At 45.2% G+C, this 22,963-nt stretch overlaps 1 protein-coding gene across 1 annotated transcript; it reads left to right on the plus strand.

The window, feature by feature from the left end:
- Nucleotides 1–652: 652 nt before the first annotated feature.
- CPA2 (carboxypeptidase A2) lies at nucleotides 653–21,976 on the plus strand. The gene is made up of 12 exons (XM_036078475.2): nucleotides 653–685; nucleotides 804–913; nucleotides 2,768–2,849; nucleotides 3,720–3,854; nucleotides 4,443–4,538; nucleotides 6,949–7,050; nucleotides 9,149–9,247; nucleotides 10,567–10,677; nucleotides 11,805–11,895; nucleotides 13,477–13,676; nucleotides 15,968–16,052; nucleotides 21,742–21,976. Exons 1-12 carry the CDS (start codon nucleotides 653–655, stop codon nucleotides 21,927–21,929), a joined length of 1,332 nt encoding a protein of 443 aa, XP_035934368.2. The 3' UTR covers nucleotides 21,930–21,976.
- Nucleotides 21,977–22,963: the final 987 nt, after the last annotated feature.

Raw genomic sequence — 22,963 nt, forward strand, 5'->3', positions numbered from 1 at the left:
ACATGGTATCATCTAATCTTCAAGAAAAAGCTCTAAAACATAGAGAGAAATTTGGAAAGATATGCACCAAATGATTTTCTTTGGGTGGAGGAACTATTGGTGGTGAAATAAAATATTCCTTTTTATCCAAACCTTCTATAACAAGCAATTTCATTGTCATAATCAGAAAGACATTTTCATTTTGGGAAAAAAACACAGAAACAAGGACATCAATTTGGTACAAATGCAGATGGATCACTTTAGAAACAGTCCAAAATTGAATATTAAAAGGCCTTCTGTTTTGTTTTAATATAGAGTGAGGACAGGAATGGGCCACCTCTACAGGGAGATTCAGCAGATGTGGACTGAGTGATTGTAGTGTTTCAGGGTAAACATTATAAAAATAAACAAATGAGCAAACTAATGGAATGTGATAGGATGCTCGCATAATTACTAGACATGCTGTACCCTTTTTGTTTTTTTGTTTTTGTTTTTGTTTTTGTTTGGTTAAAGACCCAGAAAGGACTTTAACCTCAGGTCTATTAATCTGGCTTCTATCACTGGTCAGAGTTAGTGGCACTTTATGTTCTAAATCATAAATACATGATTTGCCCTTGGTATGCTCTAGCAATTCTGTTTTCTTTCCATCGAAGTTTGTTATCTCATTGCAGGAATGGAAAATGTACGGATTGGTGATATCACACAGGTGAGTGTTTACAGCCTTGAGAATCTGACATGCAGGTGGGAATTTTACCATGTGGGCATTCACTTGAGTTCTTACACCACCTCCAGATCGGCCTCAGCCGTGGGCCCTATAAATAAAGTTCAGGAGTGACCGTGAATTCTGGACTCTGGGAACACCCTTGACCATGAAGTTGATCCTGGTTTTTGGTGCCCTTCTGGGGCATATCCACTGTCGAGAAACATTTGTGGGGTAAGTTATGCTTTCTGGTGCCTGTTTGAACTTTTTTTTACCTGATTCACAGGGTCTCACTGGATTGTCACAGAATAATGGGTGCAAGTATTCAGCATTTTCAGAGAGGTTCTCTTAGATTTAGAGAGGGAATAGTGGGAATAACAGAAATGAGTGACCCAAGAAAGAGATGAATGACATCTAAAGGAAAAAACAAAGTGAAGTCTGAACACATATACCTTATATCTCTCTCCCCCGATGATCTGAATGTAGGGATGGTGGGCGTCAGTGAAAATAAAGCAGCTTGGCCGATTGTCTCAGCGCATCTCAGTAAGTGATGGGTTACTCTCCCACCACCTCCTCCTGGCCATTCTGGGCTTCGCCCTCCATGTCAGCCCTTGTCCTCCCCATCTCCAGATCTAGCGCCCAGGCCACAGAACCTCATGAGGTGGGAGGACCAGGGTGTAGATTTCAGCCCAAATCCAACTCTCGTGGCATCATAGGATTCACCTTTGCTCTAAAGTACTTTGTTTTCAAGATTCTATGAAAGGCTTCAGGCAGCATTTCTTGAAGAGTGTTCCAGGGAATTAAGGAAGTTGTCAAATAAGTTTGGCCTTAAGAAGTGGGTGGTCAAATAAATTTGGAAATCAGCGGGTTTAACAAACTATAGGCTTTCTAGTGACTTTTACTAAATTTGTGTGCATTGTAAATCTATAAGAAGGGATCTAGGTTGCTGCATTTACCCATTTTTTGGATCATCAAACTCCTCCCCACTTTTTTTTAATGTCCTGAGCAACTCAAAGGGCAACTATTCCTTAGAACACACACCAGGAAATATTAGCCCAAAGCAGTACTTTTCTCAGTGCCTTCGCATTGCAAAGGAGGGCTCCTGGGCTCTCTGTGCCAAAAGGACTGAGACTCAAACGGAAGAATTTTCAGATCATGGGGCAGGTGGATACTTGTAGGTAGAAGAGCCTTGAAGATATTTTACTAACGTTCCTTGGAAGTTGCATGGCACTTGGTTTCAGAAGGTCTGGTTTCTGGTCCTTGTATATGGGTCTTTGTACCAATCCTTTCCCCACCGCACAAATGCTCAGGACAGTGACACAGGAAGTCAGCCTACTTGGAGAAAGGACAGAGGAGAAGAAATCTCTATTGTTAAGGAAGGGCTCTACGAATCCAGATCTACTCCCCAACTTTTTTCTAAGGATATATGTTTGCTTGTTTTGCAACTTCTCTTTCCTGCCAAGGTGTCCTTGATATCCTTTATTCCTCATTATGCGTGTGTGTGGTTGTGTGTGTGTGGAGAGCACACCCTGATTTTTCAGGGTCCTAGTTGTCTTTGGCATACCCCAAGCTTGGGCCACATGAATGGGGTTTGGAGATGGAATCTAATACATTTCAGTTAACAACAACAACAAAACATCCTAGGTCTACCCAGATTTGAATTCAATTTCCTCTTACAAGCACCAACCTAATTATTCCACTTAAAAAAAAAACAAAACCCACCTCATTTCTGAAAAGCAGGAAGAGACAAGTTTTAAAAGCTATTGCTTTATGACCAGCAGGTGTTATTTTATAAATAATCATTAGCTAGAGGAAAGGTAACTTTAATGGCAAGCTTCCTGCTAGGTGTAGGTACACCTCTTAATTATTATCTAGATACCATTTCCTTGGGGGGAAGTAAAGCCATTCTACCAAGTCCTCATTCTGGGGAAGTGGGTCAGTATACAATTTATTAGTTTCTCAATTGTCAAAGAGATTATTAACTGCTCCATTAACCTCCTACATGCAGAGAGTAACAGGAGCAGAAAGCAATAGGAAAGAGTGTCCAGGCTTTGCTTTTAAGATCATGTCTGTGGTTAATATTCTTAGGGACCAGGTTCTTGAGATCTCACCAAGGAATGAAGAACAAGTAAAACATCTGGTGGAATTGGAAGCTGAAGAACATCTTCAGGTATCTATCCTAGAGGGAGCTTCTGTTTCCCAAAGAGACTACTCCACAGTTAGACACGATGATTGGGATCTCTCACTTTGGATTGGATCTCATCTTCTCTGACATAGTGTGGAACGCTAACTCATGGAGCTGGGATACAGAAAGCTTGGGCTCTAGTTTTGAGTCTGTGACACTGGGGAAGTCACCTACCTTCCCTGTGTCTCATTATCCCATTCAGTATAATGAGGATAAATATACCATTCTTCTATCTCACAGGTTTATCATAAGAGTGAAAAGAGAGATCAATTGTGAAAGTTACTTTGAAAAATTGCTGAACAGGGGCGCCTGGGTGGCTCAGTTGGTTAAGTGTCTGCCTTCGGCTTGGGTTGTGATCCCAGGGTCCTGGGTTTGAGCTCTACGTCGGGCTCCCTGCTCAGCGGGGAGCCTGCTTCTCCCTTTGCTTCTGCCTGCCGCTCACCCTGCTTGTGCTCTCTCTCGCTATCTCTGTCACTGTCTCTATCAAATAAATAAATAAAATCTTGAAAAAAAAAGAAAAATTGCTGAACAGCTATAATGCATTATTTCCATCCTAAAATAATTTACAGTATTAATGTTGTTATGAAATGAATTGGATTGCTTGAATGTCAACTGTTAAAAAAAAAAACTGCCATAGTTTTAAATAATCTTTGCCTTCTGCCAGTTTTAATATCTAACCATAGGGGGGACAAACAATATGACACATAGGCCCCTGCTTGGATATTTAAAAACCCTCTTGCAATATCAGTGATTCTAGTCTTGCGGGCTGGTAAAATAGATACAAATTGATTTCTGGAAACCTGTCCATTTCCCTGGAATGACCCACTTATTGCCTCGGCCTTTTACCCCTTCCAGCTTGATTTTTGGAAATCACCCACGATCCCAGGGGAGACAGCCCACGTCCGAGTTCCTTTTGTGAACGTCCAGGCAGTCAAAGTTTTCTTGGAGTCCCAGGGAATTGCTTATTCCATCATGATTGAAGATGTTCAGGTAATTATCCCATTGACCATCCTTCCAGAGTCTTGCTGGTCTACTTGAACTGACAATCCATCCTTTTTTCTCCTTGGGTACCCTCTGCCAGGGAAAAGGACCTGTGGGTGCCACTGGGGCCTTCCTGCAATCTGGGCTCCCCCTGACACTGACCCTCTCCCTTTTCATTTGGCATAAGTGGAATATGGTAATAAAAATCTTAAGGGAAAGGGCAAAACAGAATCTCTGGCAGAAATATAAAGTACAAACTGAAGGGTGTTCGTTTAAGTAAAAGTGAAACCTTATTCATTTAGTTTTTAATTGGGGGTTAGCTCGGGCCCTGGGTTCCCAGAAAGGTAGGAGAGCTGTAACACCACCACGGGACTAACTGTCATCCTATATTTGCCGCGTCTGGCTGGCCAGAAGTCCTGTTAGCGCCTCATCCCCTTTCAGGATGCTGCCAGAATAAGGGAAAGGCATGACCCCAGAGCCCGTATGACAGGAAGAGGATGCTTGGGACTGGGGACCTGAGTGTTGGCATTTCCCTCACAATTGTAGATGCAAATGGATTGCTATGAACTGATCATAGGTGTAACTGGTTCATCCTAGGTTCTGTTGGACAAAGAGAATGAAGAAATGTTACTTAATCAGAGAAGACAACGGGATGGTAACTTCAACTTTGAGGCTTATCATACTTTGCAAGAGGTAGGTGTTTCCAAATGAACATTGGAGGAATGGGCCGTTTTCTCCTCCGATGACAAGGCTTTCACTTCTCCCTGGTGATTTAATGAGGAGTATTCTCCTATGATTTCCTAGCTTCTCCGATTTTCTCTAGGATCTCACAGCCAGCATCAGTGTCAAAGCTTTAAGGCAGGACCCTGAAGCCCACTTGCCCATCCCAGGAGCCATTCCATTATTTGAAATTGTCTAGGAGTGTCTTTTTTTTTTTTTTTAAAGATCTTATTTATTTATTTGACAGAGAGAGAGACACAGCAAGAGAGGGAACACAAGCAGGGGGAGTGGGAGAGGGAGAAGCAGACTTCCCACCGAGCAGGGAGCCCGATGCGGGGCTCGATCCCAGGACCCCAGGATCACGACCCGAGCTGAAGGCAGATGCCCAACGACTGAGCCACCCAGGCGCCCCTGTCTAGGAGTGTCTTAAGTGAACACAAACAGCCTCTCCTGCTCATGAGCCTCTCCCCTCAAGGCCCTTCTGCCCATTTCTGACCTGTGATGCCCCCGAAGCCACTTGAGAACTGTGCTTCCTGGCTGCCATTGATGATGGGATCGGGGGAGACCCTGACACCTCTGACTTTCTGCTGAGGGTTGGGTCTCCCAACCTGACCAACACTCCCAGACCTAGTAGTAGCAAAGTCTTGTGAGGTCTCTGCTGTTTCTCTGGAGTTTTGTTGGTGTGAAGACTGCCCCCTTCCTCCAGCTGGGTCACACACTGCCACCCGCACATCTGGGCAGGGCTGTACTTGCCTCTTTGTAACACAGAGCTTTTCTTGGGGTTCACAGGGGTCCATTTGCCTAAATGATTTGGAGTGGGCGAATGGAGGGGAGAGGATGAAGAGATGGGGGTTGGAGGGTAACAGGGAGAGGTGGGGGAGTAACACAGAGCCAGAGAGGAGGAATCTGGTGGGTACTCATCCCCTAAACTATCAATTCTAAATGCAGAGAAGTCTGAAACTCACTTTTCCCCCTGACTGATTTGGTGGCAAAAGCTGACCTGACCTAAACTCATCTGGGGGCAAACCCTGACCTGAACTGACTTGCTACTCATTTGTTTCACTGCCAGAAATATATATATATATTTTTAAGATTATTAATTTATTTATTTGACAGAGAGAGACACAGCGAGAGAGGGAACACAAGCAGGGGGAGTGGGAGAGGGAGAAGCGGGCTTCCCATGGAGCAGGGAGCCCGATGCGGGGCTCGATCCCAGGACCCTGGGATCATGACCTGAGCCGAAGGCAGACGCTTAACTGACTGAGCCACCCAGGCGCCCCTCACTGCCAGATATATTAATGTCTCCGAATATGGAGCAATGCCCCATGTGTAATATACAATATAGGCTTCCTCCAACCTTTTTTTTCTTTTTTAAGATTTTTATTTATTTACTTGACAGAGAAAGAGAGAGCGAGCGAGCGAGAGAGCGAGCACAAGTAGGGGCAGCGGCAGGCAGTGGGAGAGGCAGAAGCAGGCTTCCCGCTGAGCAGGGAGCCTGATGTGGGACTCGATCCCAGGAGCCTGATGTGGGACTCGATCCCAGGACCCTGGGATCATGACCTGAGCCGAAGGCAGGCGCTTAACCGACTGAGCCCCCTAGGCGCCCCCTTCCTCTGACCTTTCTAAAAAAAAAAAAAATTTTTTTTTTCTTAACCTGAACTATGTCTGGCCCCTATGGGTTTCAGCTAAGGGACTGTGAACCAGTACCAAGAATGAGGGGTAAAGGGCGTGAAGAGAGTGAGGGGCTCGCTCGCTCCTTCGCCGGGCCTCACAGACTGGTGTCCGTGTCGTCGGGGCGGAAGCGCCGGCAGCGTTTGCACGCGGGTCACTCTCAGACTCGCCCAGGCACGTCCCAGTCCCAGCCACGGACCCAGCCTGGGTGCCCCGGCTGCACAGCGTCTCCATCAGCCTCCAAGGAGGAGCCCAGGGAGCCGGTGACGGAAGTGCCCCAGAGGCCAGCGCCCCGTCGCCCCCGGCCTGAACCTGCCCCGCTGCCTTTTGTAGCGCCGGCCTCCAAGTCCACCTTTTTTTGGGGGTGCCCCTGCCATGCGTGTCCCTCTGCTAGTGAGAGAGAAGGGAAGCTGCCCCTCCGAGCGGGGATGAGGAAAGCCACAGGCAAGCCGGGGAAGTGCCATTTTGTCGGAAGCACAAAGCGGGAACGAGCCGGCTCCGCCGCCACAAAATGGCTTCCCCCTTTGCCACCGCGGACGCCCGGTGACTCATCAGGTCTTCGCTTTGTGTCCAACGCCCTCAATCCCGCAGCATCTGCCGCGCTGCCCTCTCCGTTCCCCGGAGGGAATGGAAATGGAGGCGGGAGAAAAGTCACTGATGGCCGCATCACATCACTCATTTGCAAATGTCTGCTTATTCTTACACATTTCAGATTTCCCGAGAAATGGATAACATCGTTGCTCAGCACCCGGGTCTAGTGAGCAAAGTGAATATTGGCCATTCTTTTGAAAAGCGGCCCATGAACGTGCTCAAGGTACACAGGTGCAGCTGCGGGTTTTCCTCCCGAGGTTTCTAGAATCTCGCCGCTCCCGGGCGGGCCGTCAGTCCCGGCTCTGCCTGCAGAGCAGTTCCTCTTTTTTTTTTTTTTCCCCTTCCCTTTTCTCCTCCTAACCGGTCCTTGCTGGTTTTGAGTATCCTCCTCCCCACTACCCCCACCCCCCTTTCTTTTTCCTTTTCTCTTCCCTGCGCAAGCTGACGCAGGTCTGCAGGAATGAATTAATGCTCTCATCTTGATAGATTCGCTCGCAGGGAACCAGAGGCGAACGCGCCAATAGGAACAGAGGAAGGGGGAGGCGGTGCGGGCCCCAGGGCGAGGGGGGCGGATGGAGGAGGTGACGGGGGTCCCAGGGCGAAGGGGGGCGATGGAGGAAATGACGAGGGCCCCAGGGTGAGGGAGGTATGGGGGTGGTGGTCCGCCGTGAGGTGGGGGCTTTGGGGGAGGTGGTGCGGACCCCGGGGGTGAGAGGGGAGGTGGACGTGGGGGTGCGGGCCTCAGGGTGAGCAGGTGGGGGAGGTATTCTGTAATTAATCAAGGTAGGAGTTCTATACCTTGTTTCCCTTTTCTTTTCCCTCTCTCTTTTTTAAACCAAGAGATTAAAAAAAAAAAAGAAAAGAAAAAAAAGGCGCCAAGTACTTGCCTGAGCTGCATTTGAAAAGAGAAGCGTCCCCGCAGTGTGCGGGAGGATGACAGGGCAGCTGAACCGCACAGGCAAATGCCCAGAAAACCAAGGCATTTGTTTGCTAGTTTGAAAAAGGTTAGGGTTTTACTCCAACCTGTAACCTCTTACCGTCTTAGTGCTGATAGTTTCAAGCTTTTTTACTTTGCCCCGAAGAAGTGAAATTTATTTACCAGGTTTCCTAGAAAGAGTTTGTGAAAGAGGGAAAAAAAAAAGAGAGCGATAATGTCACAACTCCCTACTAAATTTGGAAATGTTATGGCTGAGAACCAACGGACTCATTGGGACAGATGGATTTCTCCAGAGTGTTTCTCCCGAAGCAGGCTTGAGAGAAGTGGTTTGCCTACTTTATGACACCGTGGTACATTTGCTAATATTTACTACCTTCTTAAAAAACATTTTTTTTCCCTCTTCCCTGTTTCTCCTCCCGTTGGGCCAGGAAATCCCAGATTCTCCTCCCCCTCGGATTGTCCTGGCCTTCTCTTCTCTAGGGTAGCGTGGGTGAGAATGTTATGTGATTTTTGAAAGGTCCCCACTTTCTACAATTGAGCCCTTTGGAGGAAAAGACATGAAACACTTATAACTAAAACTCTCGAAGCCCATGAAATGTAATTTTTAGCAAGGATTTGCATTTCTCATTTACCTTATCTGCTATGTTTAGAATGCAGTGCAGAGATAGAAGTTGATGGTGCAAAAATAATCTTTTCCTCCCCATTTACTGATCCAATTGGCAAAGCCACTCTTCCAAATAAAACTGAGACACTTAGATCATAAAATTTAAACTCTGGAAAACACCTCCAGAGCCTACCCTGCTGTTTTTATGAAGGACTCAAAAGGTTATCACAAGCGTTTTTATTACAAAAATAACACAATCATTCAAAAATTGGAAAATAGAGAAACAAAAAAGGAAAAACATCCCCGAGTTCCACGGCTATGGGGTGATAGCTGTTAATATTTTGTTGTAATACATCTTGCTATTTCTCCCTTCCTCCCCTCTTCCTTTGTCTCATGTTTGTGTGTGTACATATATAAACATACATACATGAACTAGCCTTTTAAGAGAATCAAAAAGGCGTCATACTATTCTGTAACCTGTCTTGTAAAATTTACAACAAATGATTTCATGTCCTTACATTATCTGCAACGAGTTTTTACAGACATCACAGGAGAAAAAGTCTATGCCCTCTTGTTAGCCTGCATTTAAACTTCTATTAAAAGCAGGGGATCAGAAAAATCACGTGAAATAAGAGTTAATTGACAGCATCTCTGTCTACACCTCCTCCTCTCTCAATCACATCAAGTACAGAAAGAGGGACAGACAAGGCCCCAGGGGAAAAGATCAGGGACAGGAGCCGGCAGCAGTGGAGTTGTGCACATTTCCACACTGTTTTACAGTTCAGCACCGGAGGAGACAAGCCAGCCATCTGGCTGGACGCCGGGATCCATGCTCGCGAGTGGGTTACGCAAGCTACTGCACTGTGGACAGCAAATAAGGTCATTTTTCCTATAATTCCTCGATTATTTTGACTTTCTGGGGTTAGGCCCCACCTAATCACGCAATGCTCTTTGTGGTCCTCACGGCTGATGCTCTCAGCGACCTTTTCTTTGCACCGGCAGCAAATAGGCCCGTTCAACCTTTTTGGGGATTGCGGTATTGCCCCAGCTAGCACATTGGCACTGTGCCCAGGCCTGCCGGCCACTGTGTGCTCTGTTAATAGGCACAGCCAGAAGAGATTGAGAGGGTGCTAAGTAAGGACCCCAGGAGTCAGATTTCAGCATAAGAACAGGCTCGAGAAAAATTGCGTTGCTGCCTCGGGCCCTGAGGGTTGAGGGACGATGTGCTAGAAATCTATAAAATCACCAAAGGGGCTCAGATGGAAAATATAAACAGGTGCTAGAAGAGTTTACTTTGCCCCATAGATCCAAAGTGAAATTAGTTAAGGGTTTTTGGGTTTTTCTGAAAATGTTCCAAATCTGATTTTGAAGTCAGAGTGTCGCGATACCTTTCCTCCACACGTTCATTGGAATTAAGAGTCAGGACAGTGGGCTGGGTGTGACCTAGTCTGGTATTGCTTAAGTAATTCAAAAATGACACGCTATAAATCAGAATGTTAATTCATGAGCAAAGGAAATCAATCCACATCAGATCATTCAAGCATGTGCAACCACGTGTATACCGACTGATACATTTTTCCCTTCAATTAAAATGCAGTTACCTTTAGGGTATTATGAAATGGATATTTAACAGTTGAATAATAATGCCTTAGGATGGCTGAGCACAGGAAATGAATAAATTTTAATCCAGCAGAAACTTCAACTCCACTGCAATTGATCGCAAGTAGAAATTTAATTCCCCAAATGGAATTTAACTGATCCTCTGTGTCTTCAGAAAAGTCTCTACACATTTAAGTAATCTGTTGTTTGTCATGAGTACTTTTGGAAAGCTAGTCTGTGTGATGATGAAGGAAAACTGAAAAAATGTCTTTGGTTCACAGATCCCTATAAGCCACATATACCATTGCAAAATGCTTCCTCGGAATGAATAGGAAGAATTCTACTTTTGAGAGAGAATGGATAAGTGATATCTGAGTTTTACTTAAGTAGGTTATTCTGACTGGAAATAAAAGTATAGATGCTGGCATATTAAACACATGAGCATCGGGGGAGACTGGGCTGTAGTCCTGGCAGGCTCTCATTGACCAGCAGTGGTATCTAGTTCACGTTTGAAAAAAAACACATTGCCTTAATATTCCATCCTGTGTTCCCCCGTGAAAGGGGAGTGTGAAATTGACGTCTGTGTTGTCTCTGCTCAGATTGCCTCTGATTATGGAAATGATCCATCCATCACCTCCATTTTGGACACGATGGATATCTTCCTGCTGCCGGTCACAAATCCCGATGGATATGTGTTCTCTCAAACCAGAGTAAGCCTGGACCTTTTTCTTCAACAAGAATTTACAGAGATGTGTAGGAACTTAAAAAACAAAAGTAACCTTTCTGTTCTTGGTTTACCAGAAGCGGAATGCGTAATTTCTCAGTAGTGGCCCTGAATTGAGGCACATAGTGGAGTTTATAATCACCTCTTATTCTGACACACGATGTCTTTACACATTGCCTCGGTCAGAGCCCATTTCAGCTGTTAGGCTGGGCTATTAGAGCTCAGTGTTCACCGTGAGTCACCTAGGAGATTTGTTCCAATTCTCTCTGCGTTTTTTGTGGTGGGATTGATGGAAAAGAGGAGGCGGATGTTACCTGCTGACAATTAGATTGCAGTAGGATTTGGGTAGGCAGTACAATGCATTTAGCATTTTACTTACAATCTGTAGAAGAAATCCTCTGTAATATCACTAAAAGGAGTTACGTAGATTTTTTCCCCCTTTAAAATCTTATTACAGAACCCCATTGTGGCAACTGTGACCCCACATATATTCAAAGTGAATCAGAGCTTCAAGTTTATTTTTGGAGAGAGCTGACTACGCTAGTGTTTTTCAACGTGTGTTCAAAAAGAACTTGTACAAATACTAGTACTCACCTCACGAGATATCCTGTGAATGGAGGGCCGCACAGTCAGGTTTGGGAAGTACCGCCCACCGTATCCCTCTCCTGGAGCGGCAGAAAAAAACACGAAAGCATTAAAAAACTCTTAGAAGCGCTGAAGTACCTTAGTGAATTTAGCTCTATATTTTCCTGAAATATTCTATCACAGAACTCTTGCTCTCTCCCCACTTTTTGTTGTTGTTGTTATTATTTTTTATTATCGATAACACTGAATAGACCTGGTGTCCTATGGAAAATGGTTTGCCAGGTATTGATTTGAGGAGATGGGGGATTATTTACTTCTCATTTTGGTGAGACGACCAAGAAGCTCCTCGCAGAACCCCGTAGGAGGACTGTTTGACACCTTTGTGGGCCAGGGAAATTAGTGTAATTCCAAAGGGGCCTTCCCAGGAGGGAGCAAGGAAAATGAACAGGATTCTAAAGGGACCTTCTCATCAGGTCGAGTGACCGTCATTCTTTTTTTCCTGTCTTCTCTTTCGGTTGGATTTTAAAGAATCGTATGTGGCGGAAGACCCGGTCCAAGGTATCAGGAAGCTCCTGTGTTGGTGTTGATCCTAACCGGAATTGGGACGCAGGTTTTGGAGGTGAGCACAGGGACTTGCCCCCAGGGATGGCCCGAAGTTGTCTGGCCAACTAGCTATTTTTGCAGGGTTCTGCAGTGCTGTCAGCCTGCTAAGCCCATTCAGGATTGAAGCCATTTAAAAACCTATTTGAAAAACACTTAAGTAAATTCCCTTCACAGGCGCGTAGCGCTGTCACAGATCTCTGAGCAGCATTGAATATATTTTGTCTCACATCTTAGTTTTCCCACAAGCTGTAGCCCAGCTCGGCTTCGCTTCTGAGTTTTCAGAGCAAGACTTGGCGCAATGGCGGGAGGCCTCACTCAGGAAGGCCTGAACCAACCGCTAGAGGGGGTTAGGATCTATTCAGAGGAGAAGCATTACATCATCTCTGGATGTTTCGAGAAAGAAAACTAAAAAGAAGTACAAATAGGATTAAGAAATTGATTTTCAAAACAGATTCAAAGAGAAAATATTGGCTTGCCGCTCGGGTTTTGTTGACTTGTGGCTCTAATTTTTTGGGGTTCAGTGGCAGCCTGGTTGGGGGGCTCCTTTATGGTTTTAGGGACCAGTTAAAACTCCTATGTTTCTCTAATCACAGAACTGAAATTTGTTTGTTTTTTCCTCACTAGGTCTGGTCACAGTGAGGTTAGAAACTGTCTTTCACTGCACTGTCGCTAACACCTAGTACAGTGTCCACAACATAGAAGGCAATCACTAAGTATTTGTAAGACAAATGAATTAATGAGAGTTATTGAACCAAGAAAAGACCCACTCAGGAATTGTGACAGGATATGGATGAGTGGCAAGTTCATTCATCGCTTTTATAATGGTTTTTTTTAGCGTAGGAAAAAAAAAAAAATCAAAGCATCAGATCCAAAATACTGAACAATGCCCAGGAATTCAATGTCAGGTATTTTTTTCCTGAAATATTATGGTTCTTATTAAATAATCTTGAAATAAAGTGACAGGTTGTATTTATACTTTGTCTACATCATTTAGAGACCCTGGGGAGTCCCAGCCCCTCCTGATCCCCTCGAAGTTTCTCTAGCATCCAGAGCCCTGGCCAGGCCACAGTGGACCACTTTAGTGGTCACGAGTAACTCCAGTTGCTGAGAAAATCAAGGCCAAAGGTGGCCTTGTTGTTAAGTGCAGTTGTGCTTTCCTCACTGCAGAAAGGGTGTCAGAGGTTCCTTGCATTTGTGGCTTTGTGATTTAGAAGTACAGTGCATAGAATCTTCTACTCTTGGACGCTAAGAATTGGAAGAAATCCCAGAAAAAGAGCTTGCTCAACTCCCACCCAATGCAGGAATTCCATCCATAATGTTAAATCTAGCTTTCCTTCCAACAACTCCCACAGAGAGGAGATGATCTAATTTGATAGCTCTTTCTGCCATATAGAGGAACCATCTTTCTAAAGAAGAGAGGATGCGTCCAGAATCACTTCAGTTTGGCCTCCTGTGCCCTTAGATAGCACCTCCACCTAATGCAGGGACAGTCTTGCTGACTTCCTGAGGAGGAACTTAGTGATGCACGGTAAATGTATCCACACAGCATCTCCCTGAAGCTTACTGTTCCTACTGGGCTTCTTCTGCATCCCGTCAGGACCTGGAGCCAGCAGCAACCCTTGCTCTGATTCCTACCATGGACCCCGTGCCAACTCTGAAGTTGAAGTGAAATCCATAGTGGACTTCATCAAGAGTCACGGGAAGATCAAGGCCTTCATTACCCTCCACAGCTATTCCCAGCTCCTGATGTTCCCCTATGGGTATACATGTACCAAGTCAGATAACTTTGATGAACTGGTAAGTTTCCAAAATGTCATTTCAGCTCAGCCACAAAGGTCTATTGTGTGGACAAGTAAGTTTCAGTCATAAAGTCGGGTACTGAGATGGGGGTGTATTAGTGACAGGTTACAAAGATGAATAGGTCCAACCACTGAGAAGATTGTGATACAGGCAGAGGTTTGAAAGACTGGTTGTGGACTTTCCCAAATTAAGTCTCCTTGGGAAATAGAATTCATGAAATTACTGTTGCCTTAATCTAGATGAGCAGGAGCCTCAATTTGACCATAAATTCCCAGGATGCGCTTTCTGCTGCTTAGGAAATAAACACTTGAATTTGGACGTGAGGCTCTTAGATTTGTAGTCAGATGCTGTCAGATGCTGGATGCTAAACAGTGCTGTCTCCCAGCTCTTTGCCTCATAGCTTCCTGGTGCTTTCCACTCTGTGACCGGCCCTCATGCTGCACAGGTGTGTGATGTTGGGCATTAGACACTCCCTTCCCTAACTTGCTACCTTCCATCATCTTTCCTGTTTCAGGAATGAGCAAACTGGTGGCAGCCTTAAGTCAGATGGTGACATCTCAGGGGGCTACTTTACAGTTGAGCAAGAGCTATCCCCAGCTGAAGAGAACGTGCACATACTCCCAATTTGGCTTTTAGGCTTGATTTTTGAGACCCATATGTTAGAGATAAACCCTGAGATGGGACCTTTTGGTCAATTTACTTTCAAATATGTTATTGTCAGCAGCTCCTGGCAGAAATGCAACAAATTATTCCCATTCGGGTGTATCTTTCATCTCATCCGTTGGATTTTAGCCCTGTAGGGCAGTTTTCAGGGTTTTGTTGGTGAGTATTACCACTCAAGGCCAAATCAAGGGAAGAAGAACCTTAGGATTGAAAAGAACCTAAAAGGTACTTTTAGTAGACCTAGATGACCTTAAATTATCCGAACTGGGTGCTCATATCTCTGCCACATAGTCATCCAGCCTGTGTTTGGACAGTTTCCTGCCTCCCAAGGGATTCTGTTCCATGTTGGGGCAGATTTGATTTTTTGAGTTCTTCCTCATAGAGAGCCCAAACCTTCTCCTTATGGTTTTTACCTGCCAGCCCTGGTTTATCATCTTGCTGTCTTTGAAAAGAAGCAAATCCATTAATCACTTGAAGACCAGTAACCTGGTTCTGCTAGGTTTTTCCGTATCCCTACTCCATACCCACAGCTCCTTCAAGCACTCATTTTTTTTTTTTTTTAAAGATTTTATTTATTTATTTGAGAGAGAGAATGAGAGAGAGAGAGCATGAGAGGGGGAGGGCCAGAGGGAGAAGTAGACTCCCTGCTGAGCAGGGAACCCGATGTGGGACTCGATCCCGGGACTCCAGGATCATGACCTGAGCCGAAGGCAGTCGCTTAACCAACTGAGCCACCCAGGCGCCCCCCCTTCAAGCACTCATAATATGGCCCCAAGTTCCCTCACCATTCTGGTTTGCTATTTTCCGAACATGCTTTGGATCATCTCTGTTCTTCAAGGGTAGCTCCCAGAAGTGAACATAAAACTTGTGGGTTAACCAGCGCAGAGCAGAGCGTGACCATAGCTGCCCTCCTCCAGACCGTGCACTTCTGCTTAAACAGTTGAGGGTCACATTAGTTTTTTGGCAGTAGCACCGTGCCGTTGACTCATGTTGGGCTCATTGACAACTGAAACCCCCAGGCTCTCTGAGGATTCTGCCGAGCCAGGTTCCCCCATCTGGTAATTGTACAGTTGTTTTCCTGGACCCAAGTTCAAGACCTTACATTTATCCCTAGCAAGGACAGTAAAGCCCCAATCAGTCAAAATTGGAACCCTCAAATAATGGAAAATATTTTGCTGAGCTCTACTTCTTGGAAAAAGAGACAATCGTAAGGAGGTAAGCCAATGTAGGGATCTAGCAAAAAAAAAAAAAAAAATCAACTTCCCGGGTACATCATGGGGTCAGTACGTATTCTCTTTAGCCCCTTACTCCCACCCTATTTCCACCTACAGCCCTGAACAAGGAGGGATGGTGGCAAAATAATGACCCTGGTGTATTTATTGCAAACACCTGGATGATGAAATAAACAATGAAGGTCTGTGTGTTGTATTTTCGAAGCCAACAGAAGTGAACTAGTGTTTGCTTCTCAGTGAAAATGACTGAAACGAAAGGGCGTTGTGTTTAAGCCTGAGTTAACCAGAGAGTCCAGTTAATCAGACGGCCCGATTCTACATTCTGCCCTTGGGCATTTGATCTTCAAGAAGCAAGTGTTATCCATCTACCTTTCCTTGGTTCTCTCACTCTAGAATGAAGTGGCCAAAAAGGCTGCCCAGGCTCTGGCCAGCCTGCACGGCACCAAGTACAAAGTGGGACCTATCTGCTCAGTCATCTGTAAGTATCTAATGTGTTTTTACAAATGACCCACTAAGCGGGCACCATGTGATTTTGGGCCAGAGCCTTTCAGTGCCCTGATGTGAAATGGTTAGGTCTTTGTGTGTGGCGCCCAGCCCTGCCCGGTTTCCCCCAACAAGGTACTATGTGATATCCGGAACAAAGAGCTTCCTAAATATTTGAGCTATGTGCGTTGCTCTCTGCTTGTCCTGATCCTTCCAGCTCACTCTCATTATGTGGAATCTCTTTGCCTAAAAATAAGCTTTTGTCACGACTTGGCCCTAAGTCATCACTTTTATTAATTATTCCTTTCTTGGCTCAGAGGGGTTTACACCCTGAGTAATGCCGTGGACTGGGTTGTGGGGGCAGAATGGGGGCAACTCTTTAAAAGGACCCAGATATTTCAGTGGATAGACTCTGTTGCAGCCATTTGTGCATGTAGAATTTGGGGAGACAAAGGGGAGGTAAATCAGGAATACTGCTAATGTCAGGAATAAAGCTGGGGAGCCTGCTGTCAGACTTTCTGAGACTCCCCTCTCCCACGGTGGACTGGGATAGAAACAAGAAACAGCTGCAGTGCTGTGGGAAATCCTAATGCACCCGTGCAGAGTCTGAGTCCCCCAAAGGAATCTCCCCACTTGCTTATGGGCAAACCCAGAAACTCAAGAGCCCACAGTTGAATGCTCAGGAGTCTCCCTGTACTCCCACGCCCATGGACCCTTTGGAAACAAATACCTCTTACAGGCACACACTCTGTTCAGCATACTTTTATTAAGCCTCTACTATGTGCTAATCATTATGCCAAGTACTACGGACATAGAGAACCCACAGGAAACTCACTGTTTAATGTGGGAGACAAACAGGAAGACAAATGAACCTCAGTATGCTGTGTGCAGTAGTAGGCTAGACGTGATACAAAAGTGTTAGAAAGTTGGGAGGCTTAAACAGTGGCAGAATCAGGAAAAGCTACATACGGAAGAGGGCAGGATTTTGATGGCTGCTCACCAAATAGCTAGAGGAGGGGAAAAGAATGGGCCATTCTGGCTCTTTAACAGCACGGGCAAAGGCACAGAAATAAGAAACTGCATGATGGACTCTGCAAACCACAAGGAGGTTTGGAACCGCTGGAAGAAGGTGGGAACAAGGGGAGTGGGGGTTCAGGTTTCTGGGTGCCATGGTAAGGAGTTTAAGTCTTAACCCAAAGGATTCTAGAAGCCATTGGAGAGTTTTCAGCAGGGAGTGAGTGTGTTGAGGTACCGTGTTTTAAATAAAACACACTAGCTACCATGGGGAGGATGGAGTGTGATGGGCTGGAAGTAGGAAATTCCCACAGGAAGAGTAGGACTTGTTCAGGGGGAAGTGGTGGTCCATGCTAGAGCAGTGCCATGGAGGACCTAGGGAGACATGAAGCAGGGAAAACCAAAAGGCTTTGGTCAGTCATTAGATGTTGAAAGTTTCTCACCAAAGGTCATTGAACGGGGCCATTAATAGAGGGAGACCTCCAGGAAGGTGAAAGACGGGGTGGGGTTGGAGAGAGAATGAGTTCAGCTCCGGGCAAGTTGAGGCTGAGATAACTGTAGTGTTTTCGAGTGGGGATGTCCCATAGGCTTTGGGCCACACAGCTCTGGGCTTCTGTGGAGAGAGAGACTTAAGAGTGGTTGACATAGAGAGGATGGTTAGAACAGGAGAGCAAGGACATCACCTGGAGCGGGAAGAGCCCTGGATGGAGGAGGGAAGCAAGCTGTCAGACAGCAGAGGGGGTTTGTGAGGGAGAGCCACACAGCGGGGCTGGGCAGAGGGGCCAAGAAGCTTGTGTTTCAGAAGCCGGTGGGGGGGAGCAGTCGTCGGAAAGGAGGTAGGGGTTAACAATGATGAAAGGCTATGAGAAGGTCAACTATGACGAGGACAGAATATTTACCACTGGATTTTTATGACGAGCTTATTGGTGACCATACCCAGAAGGTTTCAGAAGCATGGTGAGGGTCACTGGAGGAGCACAGGGGATGGGGGAGCGCGGAGGTCTGGTGTGTGGACTGCTCTTTGGAGGAGCCCAGATGAGAAGGGAAGGAGAGAGAAATGGAGGGTTTCTTTTCTGAGATGAGAGACTTATTTATTGACTGTGGGAAAAGGACCAATAGGGAGGGAGAGGTGGAAGATCCAGGAGAGAGAAGAAATGAGCAAGGCAGTGATACTTCAGAGTAGGGGAGAAGAGGGACAAGAAGGAGTCAAGCAGAGGTGGGTAGATCAGGCTCGACTCAGAGGAGCAAGCCTGCAGACAGGCTGGAGGTGCCAGCCCAGCTACATGTACGAGGGTGGTGCTGGGAATCTAAGGGAAGACATGCTTGTTAGTCAAGCTTTTCTTTTCTTTCCTTTTCTTAGATTTTATTTATTTGACAGAGACAGCGAGAGAGGGAACACTAGCAGGGAGAGTGGGAGAGGGAGAAGAGGCTTCCCGCCGAGCAGGGAGCGCGATGCGGGGCTCGATCCCAGGACCCTGGGATCATGACCTGAGCCGAAGGCAGACGCTTAACAACTGAGCCACCCAGGCGCCCCTAGTCACACTTTTCTTAATGGTAGTCTTGGAGAGCGAAGGAGCAAGAGTTCACTTAGCGTATCTAGGACAATTGATGGAAATCCAAAAACTGATCGTGAAAGTTTCCCCACCCCCTGATTATGGTTTTTCTTTTCTTTCATTTTCTTTTCTTTTTCTTTTCTTTTTTTTTTTGCTATTATGAGGCATTTAAAAGACTTTATAGAACAAAGAAATCCAATAATCATCGCATTTTATGTTTCAATTTCATTCATAATTTTGTCGACGAACACAAATATAATTATCTAGTTGTAATCAGTGTCTGTGTTCTATTTTGGGTCCAGCCTTTTTCAGTTAATATTATTTTGTTATTTCCTGCACGGTTCTATGTATTTCCACTCTAGGTGTTTGTTATTCCAGTAGATTGCTATACCCTGGTTATTGGGCCTTTGTATTGTTTGCTGGATGGTGCGACTACATGTTGGTACAAACATGTTGGTACAGACTTCTTTTTCTTTCTTCTTTCTTTTTTTTTTTTTTTAAAGATTTTATTTATTTATTTGACAGAGAGAGACACAGCGAGAGAGGGAACACTAGCAGGGGGAGTGGGAGAGGGAGAAGCAGGCTTCCCAAGGAGCAGGGAGTGCGATGCAGGGCTCGATCCCAGGATCCTGAGATCATGACCTGAGCCAAAGGCAGACGCTTAACGACTGAGCCACCCAGGCACCCCCAGACTTCTTTTTCTTTTAGACGATCCTTTTGGTGTATATTCCCAGTGCAAGATTACCAAGTCAAACGGAACGAACAGATTTGGAGCTCTTGTTACATATTTTTTAGGCTCTTCTCTGGGAAGACTGATCTGCTTACAGTTGCCCCGACCTTTTAAACCACGTTCCATGGGGGATTGTCCTCCCCTTTGGCAGAGGAACCCCCAGGGAGGAGGGCCCTGGGATTGTTGGCGCTGGGGAGGAAGGCCAGGATGGCCACTTAAGGCCGAGGGTTGCATGCTTTCTGTGTTGGGCAGCCTCTGAGTGGAGGCTGGAGTTGAGAATGTCAGCAGAATGGCATCCTGTGCTCTCCACATGGGGTCTCAACCATCGTATTACAAGGAATCTAGTTTTTCACTTTCTTATGTGAAAGTGAAAGGTACACCTTGGAAGGCTCAGGTTTAGTGTATTTCTCTTGGTAAGTTTACAGATATTCCTAATAAGCAAGTATCAGACATGTGTAGGGTTTGCTGTCTGATCTTTTGGAACCTGACCATTAATGGTCAAGTAAGTTCGGGCTGCATTTTGCCCAGAGCTGACTCTGTTATCCTTGATTCTGGCCTCATGCCAGCATGGGCAAGCACTGCCTCTGAGAACAGGTCCCAATTAAGTACTTTTTGCCTCCTGCCCTAGATTGGTATGTAGCTCTGGGCTGAACACCTGCTTTACTCCACCCAAGAGGTGGCTGGACTCCTGTGGTGGGCGAGACATTTCCTGGGTAATTTCTCACCTGGAAAGGGCTCTGAGGAGCTGCACTACAATAGGCGAAGTTGTCACTTGAATTCTTTCTCAGAGAGGTAGAGGGTGAAAATCCCAGACCTTGGGGATAGAGGCCTGGGTTTGAGTTATAGTTCTGCCACTTTGGAACCGAGTAATCTCGGGTGGGTCACTCATCCTCCCTTGTGTTTTTTTTATCTGTGAAATGGGTTGTTGAGAGGCTCAAAAGACAGGATGTAGAATAAAAGTGTTTGCAAACTGTAAGGCACTATATAAATGTTGCTTGTTAGTTTCCTGGTGGATTACTCCCCTCCAGGTACCTCTTATCTTTCACGTGGTCTGGCTTTTTTTGATAGGATCCTAGTCGTTTATTGATAATGGTGGTTATAATCACAACTGAAATTTATTGAATGCTTATCCTACATACTTTATCCCAGCTCCTTCCCTTAATTTCTCGGAGCCTCAGTTTCCTTATCTGTAAAATGGGAATAATACTAGTATCCGTCTTGGGACCCATGTGAGGATTAAATCAACCGATTTAGCGTAGTACCTAACATATTTAGTAAGTGCTCAACAAGTGTTGGAATCATACACATAATGTTCTCCCATTTAATTCTCCCTGTGAAATAAGTACTATAGTATTATTCCTGTTTGACAGATGAAACCTTTGGGATTCAGAGAGGTAAGTGCCTTAGGTGACCCAGCTAATGATTTGCAGAATCAGGATTCAATCTGAAGCCAGTGTTCTGTCCACCATGGACCTCTTAGTGGGATAGGCTGTAGTCAGGTAGCGTAAGTTAGTAAATTTGGTACCCAGGAAGATTCATTTCAAGTCAGCAACCATTCGGGTGAAGGCAAAGACACAAGTCACAGGCATTTATAGTGTAAATTTATAATATTAACCACTAATCCTACTTCTTCATGGTACAACATCCTGGTCTTCCCCTCCATCCAGCCCCATTCTTAGGGACTAGGTAATTTCCTCCATCTCTGCCCCCAACCTTTCCATTTGACCTCTACCCAACTTCCCTGGGAGGGGCCTCAGAGCCTGTCCATTGCTCAGCTCTCCTGAGTCATGATTGTCATAAGTCATGACAGGTTGTAGGTTAATGCCACCTTCCTTCATTATCTGTCACGTCAGCGGCCACACGTTACACAGGTGCACATTACTTTATTGGTATAACCCATCGTGTATAAGTCCTGGGCATATTATTTGATATCAGAATAAAACCTACTCCACCCTTATGCTGAAAGTTCCCAGAGGGCAGAGTCCAAATCTCTTACTCTATTTGTAATCCCTCTTCTCCCACAAGAGAAAATAATGTCTACATCTAGCACTCCTCTAAAGAAGGAAGTGGTGTGGCCTCCTTAAGGTGTAGAAGATGCCAATTAGGAGAGCAGGCAGGATTCCAAATGGGTGGGTGAAGCCAGAGGCTCCTAAAAACACCAAAGGAAGGCTAAGTATAGCGTCCTTTTGAATAACACCTTTTGCTTTTCAAATTAATCTTGTATTTTTTCATAAGCATGACCCCCTATGAAGCTATCCCTGCTCTCAAGGACCATGCAGAGGGGCCTGACTTATCTTTGGTATTGGTGAAACCTAGCATGGAGGTTATATATCTGGAGAGGCCAGAGGGAATAGCATAACCGGACTTTTTTCTCATTTGCCCTTCAGACCAAGCCAGTGGAGGAAGCATTGACTGGTCATATGACAATGGCATCAAATACTCATTTGCCTTTGAACTGAGGGACACCGGTCGATATGGCTTCCTCCTTCCGGCCAGTCAGATCTTGCCCACAGCTGAAGAGACCTGGCTTGGCTTGAAGACAATCATAGAGCATGTGCGAGACCATCCCTATTAGGGCTTTGGGGAATAGACACCATTAAAAGCTCTTTGATTTGAAGCAAAGTTGGGTTGTGATTATTCCTTTTTCTAATCCTGATCTTGGAGCACTATTTCTTTGATTTATGTTGCCCTAAAACATAACAAGCTACTGAGCTGTACCCCTTCATCTTTAAAAACAAACAAACAAACAAAACCCATCCTGAGCAAAAAGGCTCCCAACATCGTTTAAAAATTTTTTAAAAATTGTGTAAAATATATATATCATAAGATTGACCATTTTCACCATTTTTAAGTGTGCAATTCAGTGGCATTAAGTACATTCACAAGGTTGTGCAGTCATTACCATCATTCATCTCTGGAAATTTTTCATTATCCCAGACTGAAACTCTGTACCCGTTCAGCGTTAACTCCCCATTCTCCCGCCCCCCCTGCCCCCGGAAACCTCTATTCTACTTTCAGTCTCTATGAATTTGCCTATTCCAGGTACCTCATATAAATGGAATCATATAGTATTTGTCCTTTTGTGACTGGCTTGTTTTACTTAGCCTAATGTCCTCAAGGTTCATCCATGTTGTGGCATGTGTCAGCCCCTTCACCTTAATAGAGTAGCATTTTGGAGCTAGCAAGGGACTTTCGAGTTTCTTTATTCAATAAATACTGATTAAACAACTACATTGTGTCACACATTATCCTAGGTACTTACATATCTTCTGGTCCCATTGTTGCCTTTGACTTTTTCCCATTTCTAGTATGCTGCGTTATAAAAACAAGTGGGAACCCAAACCAATGATACCCATCAAACCTGGGTCTCAGATTCTATATAATTTTTTTTAGACATTCACTTCCATTAGGGATTGAGATTTTCTTCCTTTTGATGGTTTTCTCTGGGAGAAGAAGGTGGGAAGTGAATTCTGGGTCCTTGATTCTTTAGTTCACATTTCTTGCAGATTCAGCTCCCAGCTTCTCTTGTTACTAATTTCAAAGCTGAAATCTATCTCGGAGCCCAACCATTGTTATGGACCAGGGTGTGTGTAGGAGTTCCGTTTCAGT

Source organism: Halichoerus grypus, chromosome 12 (genome assembly GCF_964656455.1).
Source record: "Halichoerus grypus chromosome 12, mHalGry1.hap1.1, whole genome shotgun sequence".
NCBI lineage: Eukaryota > Metazoa > Chordata > Mammalia > Carnivora > Phocidae > Halichoerus > Halichoerus grypus.